This window comes from Mytilus edulis, chromosome 9, assembly GCF_963676685.1.
Source record: "Mytilus edulis chromosome 9, xbMytEdul2.2, whole genome shotgun sequence".
Classification (NCBI taxonomy): Eukaryota; Metazoa; Mollusca; class Bivalvia; order Mytilida; family Mytilidae; genus Mytilus; species Mytilus edulis.
In genome coordinates this window covers 43,022,081-43,035,525 of record NC_092352.1, presented here as the reverse complement: position 1 = coordinate 43,035,525, position 13,445 = coordinate 43,022,081, and the positions used below count along the sequence as shown (strand labels likewise).

The following is a 13,445-nucleotide window of genomic DNA, read 5'->3' as shown; positions in this document are numbered from 1 at the left end:
TAGATATTTGGATGACATGTTGGCTCTCAATAATGACGACTTCAGTATGTATACTAAAGAAATTTATCCTGTTGAACTTACTTTAAATAAAGCTAATACTAACAATGACCACTGCCCTTTCCTCGATCTTGATATCTATATCACTAACGGAAAGCTTAATACTAAATATTATGATAAAAGAGATGATTTTTCATTTCCTATCGTTAATTATCCATTTTTAGATGGTGACGTTCCATTGTCACCATCTTACGGTGTTTATATATCTCAACTTTTACGATTCGCTCGTGTATGTAAAAATGTTTTAGATTTTAACGAGAGAAATTTATGTATTACTGAAAAATTATTACACCAGGGTTTTCGATATCACAAACTAGTCAAAACATTTACTAATTTTTATCATCGGTATAAGGACATCATTCGTAAATATAGCTCAACATGCAGACTTCTTATACGTTCAGGTATTTCACATCCATTTTTTTATGGAAATATTCTTTATAAAGCACAAAAATGTCAGTATTCACCTCAGAAACTAATAAAACCTTTAAATAGACTTATCAAGAAGGGATATAGTTACGATACTGTTGTCAGGTCACTAAAGATTGCTTATTTTGGCGTTAATATTGATTCACTTATAGGGTCTTTGCATCGGAACTAAACACATTTATTCAAAAACCAGTTGTTGGCATGACACGGGTTATGTTCTTCTCATATATGTTATGATGGTATGATACTAAACCCCTAACGGGCTAGTAGTCTGTTGTTATTTATGTATTATTGCCATTTTGTTAATTTTCTTTGGTTATATCTTCTGACATCAGACTCGGACTTCTCTTGAACTGAATTTTGTATGTGCGTATTGTTATGCATTTACTTTTCTACATTGGCTAGAGGTATAGGGGGAGGGTTGAGATCTCATAAACATGTTTAACCCCGCCGCATTTTTGCGCCTGTCCCAAGTCAGGAGCCTCTGGCCTTTGTTAGTCTTGTATTTTTTAAATTTTAGTTTCTTGTTTAGGGGCCAGCTGAAGGACGCCTCCGGGTGCGGGAATTTCTCGCTACATTGAAGACCTGTTGGTGACCTTCTGATGTTGTTTTTATTCTATGGTCGGGTTGTTGTCTCTTTGGCACATTCCCCATTTCCATTCTCAATTTTACATGTAGCGCCATTGCGAAATAAAAACTATAAACAAATCGACGCTGGAAAAGACAAACAGCACTCTACAGAACACAACATGGAACACTAACTACAACATAAACCAAGACATAAATAAATGGAACAAAAACGGGGATGGTATATGATGCTCCGGGAGTGATAGTAAAACCTTCTTCGCATTAACACCCATCTTGTTGGTCGTTGTTGGTCATTGTTAGTGCAATTCGTTGATAATACATAAATTTATCATAGATACCAGAATTGTTTTGTATTTGCACCAGGCGCGCGTTTTGTCTATTAAAGACTCATCAGTGACGCTCGAATAAAAAAAAAGTTTAAACAAGACCAGATAAAGTACGACGCATGAGAGCAAGGAAGACCAACAATTCCATAAAGTTTTGCTAATTACAGCTAAGGTAATCTATTTTTGAGGCAGAAAAGCCATGGTATTTCAAAACTTTAAAGTTTTGTAAACCGTTGATTTATAATTATGACCATATCAATGCTTTGCATGTCAACACAGAAGTGCAGACTACTAGGCTGGTGATACAAACTCCGCCAGCAGGGCATCGACCCAGTGGTAGTAAATAAACTCATCATAGATACCATGATTGAAATAAAAACTATAAAAAACGAAACCGGAAAAGACAAACAACACTCTTCAACACACAACATGGAAAACTAACTACAACATAAACCAAAACATTTTTTGGAACAAAAAGGGGGGTGGTCTCAAGTGCTCCGGAAGTGATAATAAATCCTTCGATTTTGAGTTAACATAGTTTACGATCTTCAACACACCATTGTCTATACGATATCTAATGCTCTGGATTACCATGGAAATACATGTAACTGTTCATAATTTTTAGCAGAAACTATCAATATCTGTCATCAATCAAAACCTCCTTACGAACAAAGAAAAATGGCATATTTCTAAAATATAACCACTGACTATATTGCTAACATCGATGGTATTTTAGATTTCTCGTACACCTATGGTAGAAATATTACTGCAGCAGTATATGAGCATTTTGATAGTTAAAGTTTCTTCGAACAGCGATGTTTGATGTCAAACTATTTGAAAATAAAAAAAATCATATGAACAGTGAAACAAACTAGAGGGTCCAAGGACCCTGTGTCGCTCACCTGATATTTTTATTTACAATTGTTGCATGATAAACGCAACTGTTGTACTGTCGTTTAGATACTAAAAAGTGCATTTGAAACCTATGTTTTATTTCAGCCATGTGGGCAGGCAGGGTCATCATACACAGTGGTCCCTGGATATCCTAGTGGTGATTTAAACCAAGTTTGTTTAAATTCAACAGTTGTTTCAGGGGAGAATTTTTGTAAAATTTATCTAACAAGAAATGCAAAGTAATGAGAAAGTTGTGAAGAAGTTTTGTTGTTGCGCAACCCCCCCCCTCCCCCCCCCCACTTTGCCAAAAAAACCAAAAAGGTAATAAAAAATTATCATATAAGGGCAATCTTTCCTATTAATGATTTCTGCAAAATTCAGTTGATTGTGCAAGGGTTGTATAGCCAGCTGAGGTCGTTAAAAACTCTCTTTCTTTTGTTGTTGCAGATAGATCTTGACCTGATAAGCAATTTTACCACATGTCAGATTTGCTCTAAATGTTTTAGTTTTTGAGTGATAAGCCAAAAACTGCATTTTACCCCTATGTTCTATTTTTAGCCATGGCGGCCATCTTGATTGGTTGGCCGGGTCACCGGACACAATTTTTAAACTAGATACCCCAATGAGGATTGTGGCCAAGTTTGGTTTAATTTGGTCCAGTAGTTTTAGAGGAGAAGATTTTTGTAAAAGATAACTAAGATTTACGAAAAATGGTTAAAAATTGACTATAAAGGGCAATAACTCCTAAAGGGGTCAACAGACCATTTTGGTCATGTTGACTTATTTGTAGATCTTACTTAGCTGAACATTTTTGCTGTTTACAGTTTATCTCTATCTATAATAATATTCAAGATAATAACCAAAAACAGCAAAATTTCCTTAAAATTACCAATCAGGGGCAGCAACCTATCAACGAGTTGTCCAATTCATCTCAAAATTTCAGGGCAGATAGATCTTGACCTGATAAACAATTTTACTACATGTCAGATTTGCTCTAAATGCTTCGGTTTTTGAGTGATAAGCCAAAAACTGCGTTTTACCCGTATGTTCTATTTTTAGCCATGGCGGCCATCTTGGTTGGTTGGCCGGATCACCAAACACAATTTTTAAACTAGATACCCCAATGAGGATTGTGGCCAAGTTTGGTTTAATTTGGTCCAGTAGTTTCAGAGGAGAAGATTTTTGTAAAAGATAATTAAGATTTACGAAAAATGGTTAAAAATTGACTTTAAAGGGCAATAACTTCTAAAGGGGTCAACAGACCATTTTGGTCATGTTGACTTATTTGTAGATCTTACTTTGTTGAACATTTTTGCTGTTCACAGTTTATCTCTATCTATAATAATATTCAAGATAATAACCAAAAACAGCAAAATTTTCTCAAAATTACCAATTCAGGGGCAGCAACCTATCAACGGGTTGTCCGATTCATCTGAAAATTTCAGGGCAGATAGATCTTGACCTGATAAACATTTTTACCCCATGTCAGATTTGCTCTAAATGCTTTGGTTTTTGAGTTATAAGCCAAAAACTGCATTTTACCCCTATGTTCTATTTTTAGCCATGGCGGCCATCTTGGTTGGTTGGGCGGGTCACCGGACACAATTTTTAAACTAGATACCCCAATAATGATTGTGGCCAAGTTTGGTTTAATTTGGTCCAGTAGTTTCAGAGGAGAAGATTTTTGTAAAAGTTAACGACGGACGACGACGACGGACGACGGACGACGGACGACGGACGACGGACGACGGACGCCAAGTGATGAGAAAAGCTCACTTGGCCCTTCGGGCCAGGTGAGCTAAAAAGGACAAAACATAAAAGCACCAGAGCTATGCACGAGGAAGATACATGATTTATCAATTTTAAAAACATTTTCTAAGTTTTATACAAACAATATCCGTATTTTCATGCCAGTACCGAGGCGTTCAGTCGTACATTGTAGCTGAGTTGGTGACACTCTCCGGCACTAAGTACACCATGTGTGAATATGATAAAAAGATTTAGAAAAAACCCAACAACATGCTCCATGAACCCTACAAGTAAATGTGGTATGAATACGATGTACAAGACCGGACATCCTTGTGTTGATGACGAGCTGGTGTCAAGTTGGTTTATATGATTAGTTGCTGCTAGAAAAATGCTGTTCCTATAACAAGATAAACATTATCTAATATAACATTTTAACAATTAATAAGGTTAAGTTATGAAAAGTTCAGAACAAAGTTCCCTCTTTCTTACAATTAATATATCTTAAATCATGTTCTTAGATATGTAATTTATTTGTATGTCTCACTGTAACACTGAAGAGATTGTTATAAAAACAATTCATTAATTACAGGTAAACACTCTCTTTACTCAATTCTTCCGAATATTGTTTGTGGATTCAGGATGCAAGATGCAGTTTGTAAGTTTTTCTTTTTACTGTAATTAGGTCTTTACTTCAAGTGGCGTTAAAGTCTAGCGTTATTAATTTTTTTCGTTCTTAATTCTTCAATAACTACATGTTTATTCAAGATAACAGGTTTTATCATCGTATTAATATTTAAAAGAACTGAAATTGAATATTTCTAAATCATTTAATAATTTTTCTTGTATTTTCCATCAATTTTCTAAACGAAACAAACATTTGGTTAAAAAACTTAAGAATCATGATTGAGTAACTAAAAAAATACTGGAGAAAATGCACGGTCGACACTCGGCTAACCGAGAGATTGGTCGGTTAATCTATATTGAGTATGCGGCTATATGGACGATTGGTCTGTTAATCGGGTTGGTTATACGTCTGTTAAGAGTAAAACGCTTAATTTAATGTTAAACTCTATTAAATATACAGATTTTTGGCATTTTATAAGAACCAAATCAAAAAAAAAAAGTGTCTGACAAAATGATATCTATCATAGAACATTTTGCACTTGTAAAAACATTTCTTAGTCTGCGCAGTTTTCAGTAAAACTAAAAGGCGTCGCGCAAGTATGTAGTATTTATGCTTATACGCATAGCAATTTTTTTAATAAAAGGCGAAACAAACAAATTTAGATACCATTTAAAGGACAAAAAATAGTACTGTTGTTCTAAAAAATAAATTGACATTAGTAAATATTTCATAATTGTAAAATAACGTGAATAATACCACGTTTTAGTGAAAATTATGGGAATAAAGTCTGTTAATGGGTTGGACAATTAAAATTGTGTCAGTTAAGAGTTATTTAGCCACGACAATAATTTTGATACCTTTATAGTTTCCCCTTGTTCCTGAGTAAACAAAAATGACAATACGGTGCCACGGTATCCTAGAAAGAGCATTTTTATTTGGACTTTCTTTGCATTTTATTGAAGGGTGTGTCACATCAATATAGCGTGATATGGATTGGCCTCTGGAATATGCATGAATTTTTTATTGACGTTTTCAATCAGCCTTAATTTTTGTGTCTGTTCGAAGTAGCACGTTCTCAATTCCAACTGAAAGTGTCTTTATAATACAGCACAGGGTACATATAACGTGTTCTCGTTCACATATGAACATGATATTTGTCACTGGACGTTAAACCCTAATTCGTCAGCATCATCCAATTGGTTATTTTCTTCTATTACTCAATCATATGTTGTTTACAAATCACTCTAAAGAAGTAAACGGAAAGGAGCGATACATTTGGTTATTTTAAGTTTCAATTCATTTTATTCAGTTTAGTTTCTTTCTACATAAGTGCAGAGGAGAACTACAGTTGTCTATGGTGGCCGGTGAAGTCCATTTCGCGTTTTCGCGTTTTCGCGATTTCACCTTTCATATTCTATAGGGCGAAAACGCGAAATCGCGAAGTCGAAAACGAGAACGGTTTCGCGTTTTCGCGTTTTCGACTTCGCATCGCGTTTTTGCCATATAGAATATGTAAGGCGAAAACGCTAAAGCGCTAAAACGCAAAATGGCATTAACCTGCCACCATAATTGTCCGCATGTAAACTTCTAGAATTTGTCACCAATATAAGTACATTGCAATCCGTTACTGTTTCAACAGCCATCGGTGTTTCATGTGTGTATTCTTAAACAAGTATTATTTTTCTCTTGTTTTTAGCAATGTATCACTCTCTACTGTCCTTATATATTATTCTATATTCTGCGTTTCCATCCAGATTCTCGTGTATACCATGAGGGTCCGGATTGGGGGTATTGTTTATTTCTGTATTCTTTAAATTGTTATGTCATTTTTTTCTACATTTTATTTATCTTACTCATTATTCTTTCTTTATTTTTCATATTTTGTCATCCCAATATATTTTACTTACTGATGTTTAGTTACATTACGACGTTTATCTCTGATTTATATACTGGTTACCGATGTAGATGACAAATTTGTGTCATTCATGACAATTAAACAGAATCTACATGATATATGCGATCATTCTTGGATGAAATTAATATTACTTTAATATTACACTTTTTGAAACCATTTAAAAAAAAATTCAATTTTATGTGTTGTTTCCGTATATGTAATGTTTCAATGCTCATGTGTTGTTTTCGTATAGTTTATCCGATAACACCCCATATAGCAATAAAATTATACTTTTATTGCCATTCATAACTCTTAACAGACCAATTAACAGACCGGGTTTTATACATCCGACCCATTAACAGACCAGGTTTTAAATAAAGATTGATTTATGTCACCAAAATACAGATTTTCGTGTAGATTTTTCACACAATGATATCAATATGGTTAACAAACATAATGCCTTTCTTTTTTCGATGCTCAAAATATTGAATGCAAGTTAATTTAACCAATGTGTCATTTTGTGTACATTTTATGTGTATAAATTTATTGATGAGTAACCCGCCTTTTCATTTTATAGATCGAACATCGAAGCTAGAAAAATAATAATTACACCACTGAATTCAGTACATTGAATTGTTTTGTTAGACATGAATACTTTTTATGATGAAAATATATTTAGAAAGTTATACAATGAAACATGCTGAACTTTCAATGATTTTCTCGATAACACCTGATTAACAGACTTTTAGCCAACCCGATTAACAGACCAACCGCCGATATAGCCGCATACTCAATATAGATTAACCGACCACTCTCTCGGTTAGCCGAGTGTCGGCCGTAAAATGGTTGATATCTTGACCGGCAGCATAAAGAGTTTTACATATGAAAATGTAGTGTAGACACCAATCCGTGTAGAAGCTAAAGTATGAGCTTAAGATGACACAAACACGTGTCGTTGAATTGTTGTCTCATACACTCTTTGTTTTTATGTGCAAACATTTATTAATGTTCTATATACAGGGATTATAAATATGATACAAAGAAACGCATGTCATTTTTCATCCATTCGTTTGATGTGTGTGAGCTTCGGATTTTGCCATTTGATTAGCCTCAATAGGGACTTTCCTTTTTTGAATTTTCCTCGAAGTTTGAATTTTTGTGATTTTACTTTTCATCGCAATGAAAATCAGGCACCATTAATTGAACTGTCACAATTACGCAACAAAATTTAAACATATAAACAAATATTTGATATATTTTTTCAGAATATGCTACAAGTAATTGCTGGTTTGGGTATTCTTGTGTCAGCAGCATTTGGTCTAATACAAGAAGATATAATACCACCAATGCTACAAGATTGTTACTCTAGACATGAACACTTTATGACAGCATCAAATGAATATGCCATTCAAACTGACTGTCTTCAAGCATTTCTTAATACAACTTACGGAGCCAGGACTTTTCTTACTTTAGATGAAACTGCTTTGAAATGGTTTGATTCCCTTGGGATGAAATCTCATCGGAGATTGAAGCGACAAGCACCTAAGCGACGCAGAAGAGAAATACGCACACTGAGTAGCTACGAACTCCGAGCCTTTTTTAATGCAATAAACGCTTTGAAACGTGATCGGGTAAGTGTTTTGAACATCTTTGTAAAATATACTATCACTTTGTAGAAGTAAGAAAGGTGGTCTTTTGAAAACAGTATCGCCTGGAACTTAAATTGGTTAACATGCAACGTCTTTACCAAACCATTCAAGAGGGGCGAAAGATACCAGAGGGACATTAAAACTCATAAATTGAAAATAAACATTCAAAGACATGGCTAAAAAAGAAAAAGACAAACAGACAAAAAATAATACACAAAAAAACCCAACATAGGCGAATGCATTTTTTTAATTTCAATTCAAACCGATATATTCCATTTTCTCAGAAGCTTCTCACACTGGGAACGATGTAAAAATCTAGTATATTCATTTGATTGTGCAACCCGATATTACATCTTATTAGACATGTTACGAAAAGGTATATTCTCGTCGCTGAGGTTGACAAATTACACTTTAAATTTGGGGACGGTGTCAAAACATTGATTATAGATAAAAATTAAATCATGTGCGTCTTGGGGAATTCAAATCACATTTACGTAACATCCTAATATTATGACATTTGCTTTTGTGATATTGTTGACTATCATACGACTTGAAAGTTGTACGCGTGCAATAGTGGGTGGGACAGAAAAAGGGGGGCTGAGAGTTATACAAGTTCATTCGATTCTAGATTGATTATATATACATAGTAAGCCAGTTAGATAATAATTGTATTGTTGTATTACAGTTCATGAAAAAGTTTAATGTATGGCTTTATTAACCCCACACAACGCTCTATTGTCTGATTGATTTCTTCTCTCGGGTGTCTCCATAATGCGGGGGTCACACATTGCCGATTATTGCTCCCGTTTGAGATCAGACAGCGATACGACACGAAAAGTGAAAAAGTCGGATTAGTATCCTCAATTATCTGGAATGTCCTATTATTGTCTGAACGCAGTCGTTTTAGTTCGTAACAGATTCCTCCCGTAACATTCGGGGAAACTCAGCCGATTTTGTCTAGTCGGATTACGATCGTGCCTATGTCGTGACAGATTCTGCTGTATCGGATCGAATTCCTAACAATGTTCTGTGTATTCGGGAAGGTGTCCTGTGGAACGGGAATGATCTGGAGAAGTCCCGACAAGAACAGAATACAATACGACTGAGACCAGACAAAGCCGTTTGCAATGCGATAGAGAGGACCGTGATAGGATTACGTTCCGACAGTACTTGATCATCCCGATTATGCCGACAGTTTTTGAACGGATAACTTCCGTCAGCGTCGGTTCACTGTCTTGTCACTATCTGATCTCTGTCGGATTACATTCGGTAGAATCGGGACGCAGTCGTGACAGACTCGGTCGAATTTTACCTGGCGAAAGATACAAATCAAATTTCCATCCACGATTCACAGGATCTTGATCAGACTTTTGACAAATTTTAATCGGGAATGGTCCTGTCAAGGACGGCAGTAAAAATCGTGAATGTGTGACCCCAGCTTAAGCTTCCATTGACTCTGAAAGTTTTGAAGCGCCTTATATCGTGTTCGACATATACCCGCCACTCTGATATACGCAAATTCATTTTTTTTTTACATTTTCTTCTTTCTGCTCGTTGTTTAGCTCTTAGTTGATGCCTTTTTCAAATCTAATCCTATCCCCCTCCCTCTCCCTAAAAAAAACCCCAACTGGTTAGTACACATCTATATAAAAACGCCATAATTATTATTTTAGGAAACCCCTAGCATTTTTAGCTTATATAGAGGAAAGACCCATCGGCCATCGGTGTTAATTTTCCTATTGTCATTTTCTTATGAAACGGTTGGCGAATTTCAACCAAACTTACCAGGCATTTGTAAAATACAAAATATCTGCATAAGGTGGTGTTAAGGTGTAAATGTAAAGTCATTGTGTAATGCTTTTGAAACTCGGGAATGTTCAACTGATGAGTAGTGAGTCATATTTTACACAAACCTCTTATCGTTCTAAACAGGCATTGAGAGTTGTCTCATTGGTACTCACACCACATCTTCCTTTATCTATTAAATATTTGCCTCTGAACTTTATGCAACCAATAATCAATCAATCACAAACACCTTATAAAGAAAATACAAATTGAGCTGAAACTGTTTAGATTAAGACAAAGTTGGAAGGAAATAAAGGAAGAAAAGTCATGCCCTCGAAGCTATGTGACCGGGAGTATAAATTTTCTAAACTAGAATGCAACATCATACCTATATAAAAATGACCGTTACATATATTCACGAGCAGGTATTTGTAAAGCAGATAATAATACTTAAGATTATTTGCAACTTCTATCAATTTTGCAAGGGCTCGCCCGAAATATTTACACACGCATGTACCCCGTGTCTCCTTTGCATTTACATGACCGCTCCCCCCCCCCCCCCCCCAATCTTTTGCATTAGAGTTTCTTAAAAATATTATGGAATTTATTAATATCTATTTCTTATATTTCTTATGGTAAAAATGTTTCTGAATATTCGTTCCATACGGCGGAATTGCCTCTAAAAGTATCAATGCAGTTTTTAAAGAATATTCAATGTATACACAGGTAATCTCTTTTGTGTTTCGACACAGTCCTCCAATTTAAAGTGTAATTTGTCAACCTCAGCGTCGTGAATATACCTTTTCGTAGCATGTCTATTTCAAATTATCTAACTTTGGATTTCCAAATATTTTGAAGACCTTAGCTTGCAGTGCTATTATGCTTGATTGTTGGTTGCTTAACATCCAGTGGCAAATATTTCATGCATGTTCAGGACGAGAACAAGTTAATAATACTAATAAATACAATAGGTAGGTCTTGTAATAGACGTCATCCGGGATGATGGTCGGGGAAATGTGGACTGCCACTGGAAAATGAGGGTACTATATTAGATAGGGACAGGTATATTGCCTTGCAACAGGTCATCTACGGACCCAAGAAGAGTTATTGCAAGGGTTATTAACGTGTACAGAGCGTGGCACGAGGCACCGATTTTAACGTCCAATTCTGACCGAACGTGGCTGCAAACTTGATACATCCCGCACAGTCAAACGGACGCCTCACTTTGGCAAACATTTTACTGCTGGTCGGAAGAAGACTAAGTGATCATATTGTGTGTTTTTTTTTTTTGGGGGGGGGGAGGGGGGTGTTACTTTTATGATATCAGATATCAATCATGTACTAATTATTTATTTACAGTCTGTCTCACCAAACAAGTATGATGTATTCGCCTTAATGCACCAAACACTAGCACTGCCATCAGCTCACCGAGGTCCAAACTTTGTAAGTTGGCATAGATACTATCTCGAACTGTAAGTACTGAATTATCAAGCCTCACTGGCTAAGAACATTTCAATTACGCAGAAATTGACAATTAACTTATACATAAGTTTCAACAAGAAGAAGAAAAAAAAAAAGAATTCAGTCTGGTGTTTTATGAATAATAATTGATGATTTTTGTTTTAGTTGAATGAACATTTTTTAAATCTTACTAAATAAAATGAAATTCATTCTCTATTCATACACAGCAATACACATTCATTGATTACAAAAAAAATTAATGTAAATGAGAAGAAGATTTAAAAAAAGAATAGTCAATTAATATTTAATATGTATTTATTCAAACGGACATTGACGATAATTTACAATACTGCAAGCATTCAACGTAATAATACTTATTTTTGTTCACTTTAAACATATTTTACATTTACAGGTTTGAGAATGCGTTAAAAGAGAAAAATAGAAGAGTGACCATGCCTTACTGGGCTTCAAATTTAGAACATGAAATGGACGACCCGACAGATTCAGTATTTTTTACAAGCATGTTTGTTGGAAATGGGGTTGGACGCGTTATTTATGGACCATTCGCAAACTGGACAACACCAGGAGGAGGATTTTTGCAGCGAAATATTGGAGCCATACGAAGTTCACTCATTAATGCCACCGCGCTGCGTAGCGTATTCCAAAAGCGTTACAATAGAGAAATCTTAAGTCCTACTGCAACTAGGAACATAGAAAATCTGGAGAGACATCATGACAGCGTACATGTATGGATAGGTGGTCAAATGAGTGGAACATCTACTAGTCCCCAAGATCCAATCTTTTTCTTGCATCATTGTTATATCGATTACTTGTGGGAAGTCTTTAGGAAACGACAGTCACGTTTGGGAATAAACCCATATACAGATTATCCCCAAACAACAAATCGATTTCACCAACCAAATAGAATAATGGACAACTTACGGCCACCAAAACGCAATATTGAAGGATATAGCAGTTATTTTGCGAAAATAATTGAGTATGCCGAACCACCGTCTTGTCCATACTGTAACAACAGAGAATATTTGAGATGCAACAAAACGACCAATCGTTGTCAATCTAGAACAAGAAGTGAATTTTTCGAAATGATGCTTGAAACAACGATTTATAAAGAAACACCACTAGTCATACCACCAGCGGAACGATTTGAAGCTACAATATTTGATTCCAGATCTGGCGGAGGAGGTGGTGGCGGCGGCGGGGGCGGAAATGGTGGCGGTGGTGGTGGCGGAGCTGGTGGTGGTGGCGGCGGCGGAGGAGGAGGAGGAGGTGGTGGTGGAGGCGGGGGAGGTGGTCGGCGTAAGAAAAGAGCAAGCTCGTTTTATAAAAGTGGTAATGATGGACAAGTAAACGTATTAACAGGACGGTCATTTATGTATGATTCAAAAGGTGTCTCAGAAGATTCAAACCTTTTCAAGTGGGCTATTGCCCCGATCACTATTATTTTTGAAAAAACCCAAACGTCCGGAATGAATGATATTTCAAACGCTAATCTGATCCCAACAGACTTTGCACACAACGGAATCGGAAAAGTATTTGAACCATCCCCCTTTCCGGTTACTGTTGAAACAACTGGTTTCTCGTACAATGGTTATTACGTGGACACTATTGTATTAGATGAAAGATCGATTATGTCCTTGACACCTTTCTATATAGCCTTTCAATCGCCTATGCTAAAAGAAACAAAGGCATATGTTAGAGTATTTGATTCTAGAGGGAAGTTGTGCCAGCCCCAATGCCTTATTACCGGATCTTACCCGCCGATCTACCATCACTGCTCCGGGGTTATAAAAGTCAACAGGTCGTCTCCAAGAATGTACTACAAGGAATTAAGATTACTGACTGAAACTGATTTAATGAACACTTTGTTAACAGATAGCTCATTTTTAAGCTTTAAATGCATGCTTTAAAACTAACATGTCGTTTCACCGAAATTCGGTTTCAAACGAAATATTTACCAACATTTCCTTTTC

The 13,445-nt window shown here is 35.8% G+C and overlaps 1 protein-coding gene across 1 annotated transcript in view; it reads left to right on the top strand.

The window, feature by feature from the left end:
- The window catches only part of LOC139489975 (tyrosinase-like protein), a 32,757-nt gene extending 19,375 nt beyond the window's left edge, over window positions 1-13,382 (top strand). Inside the window, exons 6-9 of the mRNA XM_071276827.1 lie at window positions 4,630-4,695; window positions 7,825-8,190; window positions 11,353-11,465; window positions 11,867-13,382. Coding sequence (XP_071132928.1) covers window positions 4,630-4,695; window positions 7,825-8,190; window positions 11,353-11,465; window positions 11,867-13,382 — 2,061 coding nt within the window. The remainder of the gene's footprint in view (window positions 1-4,629; window positions 4,696-7,824; window positions 8,191-11,352; window positions 11,466-11,866) is intronic.
- Window positions 13,383-13,445: the final 63 nt, after the last annotated feature.